The sequence below is a fragment of the Xiphophorus maculatus genome, chromosome 14 (assembly GCF_002775205.1).
Source record: "Xiphophorus maculatus strain JP 163 A chromosome 14, X_maculatus-5.0-male, whole genome shotgun sequence".
NCBI classification, from domain to species: domain Eukaryota; kingdom Metazoa; phylum Chordata; class Actinopteri; order Cyprinodontiformes; family Poeciliidae; genus Xiphophorus; species Xiphophorus maculatus.
In genome coordinates, this window is record NC_036456.1 from 21,324,968 (window position 1) to 21,331,216 (window position 6,249).

General features: G+C 39.4%; 1 protein-coding gene across 1 annotated transcript in view; it reads right to left on the minus strand.

The window, feature by feature from the left end:
• Positions 1-2,896, minus strand: part of LOC111611042 (THAP domain-containing protein 6-like) — a gene marked incomplete at its 3' end in the record, with an annotated part of 3,571 nt that extends 675 nt beyond the window's left edge. The window contains exons 1-2 of the mRNA XM_023346658.1: positions 2,714-2,896; positions 10-202 (exon numbers count right to left, since the gene is read on the minus strand). Of these exons, the coding sequence (XP_023202426.1) occupies positions 10-202; positions 2,714-2,793 (273 nt within the window). The remainder of the gene's footprint in view (positions 1-9; positions 203-2,713) is intronic.
• Positions 2,897-6,249: the final 3,353 nt, after the last annotated feature.

A 6,249-nucleotide genomic window follows, 5' to 3' on the forward strand; every position in this document is an offset into this window, starting at 1 on the left:
TGCACCTACTCTTTGAAGGTGAACTGGGAAGCTGAAAATTGATGGTATCACATCAGCTCTCAGTCTGACAATCTGACCTGTTTTGTCAAAATCCTCCGTTTTGAAATGCTCACTGCATAGTACAGATGAATCACTTGCAGTGAATCCATCCCTCCTCAAAGCTATTTCCCACCTCTTCCTCCTCTCTTTATCTTTTGGAAACCTTTAAAACAAAAACGTGATATCTGGGAGTGTGTACACAAAAACATTGTCCGAATGAGGTCCATGTTATTTGCAACGGTTGAAACTAAGGAGTGTCAAGAAAATCCGAGCTCATCCCACTTCCCCATGCTGGGGATTTTAGTTTAACAGTAATAATAAATAAAGTTATCTTTAAAATGAATCACTCAAGTGATATCTAGGCCCAACAGTAGACTTAAGTGTCAATAAAATAAATCTGGTTGTGTGTGTTGTTTTTGTGTCCAGCAAACTTTGCTTTAATTTTACTTTTTTCTATCTAATCATAAGAAATCATAGTCAGTCAGAGAGAGTCATTAAACAGGAAAAGCAGGTTTCCTGGAAAAAGAGGAAGTAAGTTTCCAGCCTGCAGATTTATAAAAATAGCTGAGACTATTTCTTATTTTAAAGCATGAAAGTTTTAAAGAATGAAATCTAAAACATTTTGAGTAATTTGATAAGATTCAAAGTAAAATACTTATATTAATATTGGTTTACTTGTAATAATACTTACAGTTACATTTGTGGGAACACTTACAAGAAAAACAAGTAACTGTAACTTTGGCATCAAATAATTAGAATCATGGATTATTCTTGGTTTCTTTTCAGAAAACATCTGTAATAACTCACATTAAGATTATAATAAGTATAATTAATAAGTTATGGTTATAAAATCATAAATGAATGATAAATCAGAGAAGCTAAAGAAAATAAATGTGATATAAATGTGATTTTTACATTGAACTTGAAATGGTGTAAAAGGTGTAACTGCAATTAAACATCACTGATATGTTGGAGGTAGAGAGTAGGTGAAAGGTGAAAGGCAAGGAACTAACAGGAGAGCAGAGATGATCAACGCCTTATTTAGAGAGTAGGTGAAAGGTTGTGCAGGCAATGGACAGGAGGTTGAGCAACTCTGAGACATTAGCACAGACATCAGGACATAATGTCTGTAAGACAGTGATGGATATGAGATCATCTGTCTGAGCAGTCAGCCAATGAAACAAGCCCAGCAACAGTGCTAGCCAAAGAAACCCTATAAAAGGTGAGTGCAAAAGAGGAACCGTTCGTTGGATCCTCCGGGCAGCTTCGAGCCAAGATCGAGATGGACAAAGAACTCTGCAGCTGAAGAAGAGCCGGGGCCACGGAGCCGAAGACTGTCCTTCTCATGGAGACCAACCCGTCAGCCCTACAACCTGTGGCTTCGAATCGCACTTCCCTCATCGGCTGGGTTCAGACCCCAAAGACAAAGATGAAGACAAAGGCAAAGACAAAGAAGAAGAACTGGTGCCTTTTTTCCTGCCAGCACCAAGTCCTGTGTGACCTTGCCATCCATGCGGAGAGGAGGCTCATCAGACCTGCGGAGATCCTGGCCTTCATCGACCGGCGTCTTCCTCCTGCTGCAGCACCTTCTTCATCATCAGACCTACAGAGATCCCTGCCTTCATCGATCGGCGTCTTCCTCCTGCTGCAGCACCTTCTTCATCATCGTGCCAGGTCTGGGGTTCGAAACACCAAACTCCGTCCGTCTCTCTCAAAGGTTTCCTTTTTTTTAGTTCTCAGTGTCAGCAGTAGGGAAAGATAGACTAGATGATTGATTTTACTTATTTGATTATTTCTGCTACTGAATTAAGCTGTACTGACCCTTGCAAAACTGCCTTACTAATAAAATATTTAGCATAAAGAAAATCTAAAAGATGTTGTGGACATTCAGTTAATGAGTCACCTTAAAGTTCTTTGATGGTTGTAAAATAGCTGTGATGTTTGATTCTGGAGAGGAAGAAGTGGAAAATGTTTTATAGGTTGCTGGTAGCCCAAATTTAAAACAACATCCTTGGGACTCGCCCGAGTCACTAAAACCTACCTGGTTCAATAACAAATGCAAGTTGTAAAATAGAGAACGAGCGACCGTTAACAGGTGTGCTCTGTGAAACTAGTTGGCTGTAGGCTGCTCAGTCTGGCTAATTCACAGGGGGAAGAAGGGTGAGACACCTGGATGTAGGCCGTTAAAAATCAGGTGAATCGTTTCTCGAAACCAGCTTAAACAGAGTTTACTTCAGTTCTGGACAGGGTAAATCCCGGCAGATTTAGGAAACTCAATTAACCCGTTAGAAGGAGAGCTGGTAGCACATCTCCCCTCTCAGAAGAGGAAGGAGAGAGTGAGAGAGTAGAGACAGAAAGGAGGGGGGGGGTGTTGCGCAACAACAGGAGCCTTGTTGCCTGCTTAAGCTGAGCATTCAGAAAAACGTTACACTCACTATTTTTGATCTTCATATTTTAAAGAACATAAAACTCCAAATTTGATTAAAATTTGTTGATAATGATAATTAAACAAAGCTACTGAAATTGTGAGTAGGCCTGTTTGAAACATATTCCTGTCATCAAATCTCCGGCTGAAGACCGATAGCTAACATTTGCTGTCATTTCGCTGGTGGGCATAAATACAGTACAGTAATATTACATTCACAACATACTAACAATAATATGTCATTCTTACTTGTGAAAAGTTATCCCCCGGTCCCTGACATCAACAGTTCGTAGATTTAAACACGAATAAGCCGAGCAGAACTGAGGCATCTTCTGTTGTTTTGGTTCAGCAAAGTACGAGGGTATACCGCTCTAAGATGGCCGCCGTATTTCCTGCGCCGGAGCGGCCAATGCGGCGTCTACCCTTATATTATGTCTATGGGTCCGTAGCGTTCTGGGGTCCTTTAGCTCCCGCCACTACAATTTAGCTGACCTTAATATCTCCTGTGTTTTATTTTGGTCATTATTGTTAAACTTAGTGTTGATGTGTGTATGAAAGGCGTTTCTGTCTTACAGTTATGTATCTGTTCACTGCGAGACGCACATTTCACGGCCAGACATGGGACGACTCCGTATTTTACAGGATGGGTTTCAACCTGATTCAGGGATGCTGAGATAATTTTAGGGGGCTAATGCTAAAGCTCCCTAAAACAGGCCTAGCCACTGCCAACAGCTCAACATGGTCATCAGATACCAGAGCCATAAAGGAAACATTAATTACCTGAGAAAAAATACAAAAACGCAGCTTTACCACCTGAATTTACCACCTGAACTTCAGTCTAATGCCGCCTGCAACAAGTTTCTAGTTTCTTTTCAGAGAAAATGTAAAAAATCAGAGGATTAATCTGAACATCAGCTCTAAAGCCAGAACCAAAGCTGAACCCAAACTAAACAAATGCAGGAAAAATGACCCAATTTCAGCTCCTTAATTATAAAACCCTGGAAGAAATAATAAGTCAGTAAAGCTCCAGTTGCTGCTGCCTGGATGTTCTAGCTCTATAACGCTAGATCTATATTCTAGATCTATAACTCTAGAACGTTTCTTTCAGAAAGTCCTGCCTGTTGCTGCTGATCTGATCCAAATAGTAACTCATGGATCTCATCAGGCTTTGAAACCAGCAGTTATCAAACCACTGATAAAATCACTACTGCAGAACTACAGGCCGACCTCTGACCTCTGACCTCCTGTTCATCAGCAAAGTTATTGAAAAAGCTGTTTAAACAATTAACTAGCTTCCTAACGATAACCAACCTCTTTGACTCCTTCCAGTCTGGTTTCCATGGTTACCACAGCACAGAGACTGGCCTAGTCAAACTGTTCAATGATATCCATATAAATACGGACTGTGGCAGAACCACAGTGCTGGTTCTGTTGGACCTCAGTGTTGACCATGACATATTACTGAATCGACTAGAGAGTTGGGTCGGACTCTCCGGTCCAGTGCTTAACTGGTTTGAATCCTACATAAAGAACAGGGATTTCTTTGTTTCAGTTGGAAACTTCTCATCAAAGAGGTCAAAGGTCACATGTGGGTTACCCCAAGGTTCAATCCTAGGACCCCTTTTATTCAATATTTATATGCTCCCACTAGCTCAGGTTATAACAGGAAATAATATTAGCTACCATAACTATGCAGATGACACACAGCTCTACATTACGATGTCACCAGGTGACCTTTGACCCCATCCAATCACTGAACAGAAGCTTAGAACAGATAAATGTGTGGATGTGCCAAAACTTTCTCCAGCTGAACAGAAACAAAACTGAAGTTATTATTTTTGGACCTAAAGAGGAACGATCTAGAGTTATAGATCTAGTTATAGATCTAGAGTTGTGGATCTAGAGTTATAGGTTTAGAGTCAATGCACAGCTTCAGTTATTACAACTAAAACCAGCGATCAGGCTAAAACCTGGGAGTAGTGATGACCTCTGAACCTCCAGAGCCACATTAAGACAGTCACAAAGTCGCCTTCTATCAGCTGAAGAACATCTAGATGACTAATGTCTCAGCAAGATCTAGAGAAACTCATCCAGTTGCTTTGATTCTGTCCAACAAATCAATCCTCCAGCTGCAGCTGATCCAGAACGCTGCTGCTGGAGTTCTGACCAGAACCAGGAGGATAGAGACATAAATCCAGTTCTACAGGACCTCCACTGCCTCCCTGTAACTCAGAGAATAAACTTTAAAATAGTTTATAAATCACTGAACGGCTCAGAACCACAATACATTAAAGATCTGCTGTCGTCATAGCAACCTTCCAGACCTCTCAGGTTCTGGTTCTGGTTCTGATCTGCATCCAGGACCAGAACCAAACGAGGAGAAGCAGCTTTCAGCATCTATGCACCACAAATCTGGAACAAACTTCCAGAAAACTGTAAAACAGCTGAAATACTGACTTCCTAAATACCCACCTGCTTAGAGTTTTATTTGAAACATAATAAATTATGAATTTAATGATGGAACTTGACTTCATGTTTTATTGTTGGTTCTATGTTGCATGACTCTGTGTTTTTGTATTTCTTATAATGTAAAGCTCTTTGAAATGTCTTGCTGCTGAAATGTGCTATACAAAAAAATGTGATTGATTGATTTGATTAAATAAAATAATTAACCCCGTCACCTCCAAAATTATCACCTTCTTGAATTTTCCTCTATTTCTTTGTTCTGCAAAAATATATCAGCCTCTAACAGCAGAAACAGACTAAAGCTGCTGGAAAGAGTAAAATTCTGGCTGATGAGTAAAAATATAAGGGATCAGATCAGAGAGCCAATAGGAATCCAAGAAAAAGAGAATTTATGAAAATATGAGTTTTTAGGAGGAAAATCAAAACTTAAAGAAAACTGTCTGAACAACAAGCTGCACTCTGTATCACTAAAATATCAAATATTTGTTGTCAAATCAGTCAATGACAAAAGAAAACAGCCACTGACAATCAGCAGATACCAGGATTAGTTTCTCTACAAATCATTTTAATAAATAAAAATGATTATTATTATTACTACAGTTAAATAGGATTTAATTGACTCTCCTGTTACTAAACATGACTTTGACAAAAACCTGGAACAATATTGCATTTACTGATGTTTTTAAGTGACAGGCTGCCACAGTTTCAGCAGCTGATGTCACTAGTGAGAAATGAATGAAGCATCAAGTGATGAACCTTTGGGTGAAGCAAAGCTTCACTGCTTCATGAAGCTTCATTTGACCATCACTAGTGGATATTTAATGTTTAATAATAATGTTTAATATAATGTTTAATGGTAGGAACCTCAGTGAACAATGACACATGGACACAAACTCCGGTCGGCGAACTGGGACTTGACAAAGGCAGCGACACGACTCTGACAGGATCCATCAGGAAACGGAGGAAACAGATAAAGTTAAATAACCAGGTGGGATCAATCAGGGGCTTGACAAGACAACACAGGACTAAAGGAACTCATAATCACACAAACCCAGATCCTAACACTTTCTTTCCATAATCTTTCCTAAACATAAAGTGCAATTGTTCTATAACTTGAAGGGTTTGTTGGATCCTTTCCAGGTTCAATAATTAAAGCTTCCTTCCAATTAGAGGCTAATCTTCCTTCTTTCCAGATGTTATTAAATAACCTAAAAGTTTTTCTTCTGCTCAGTTTCCAAAGTGTTTTAACATAAAATAGCAAATTTCTGTTAACCTTGATTTAAATTTTGCTCTCTTCATTTCTTGCTTGGTAAAATAAA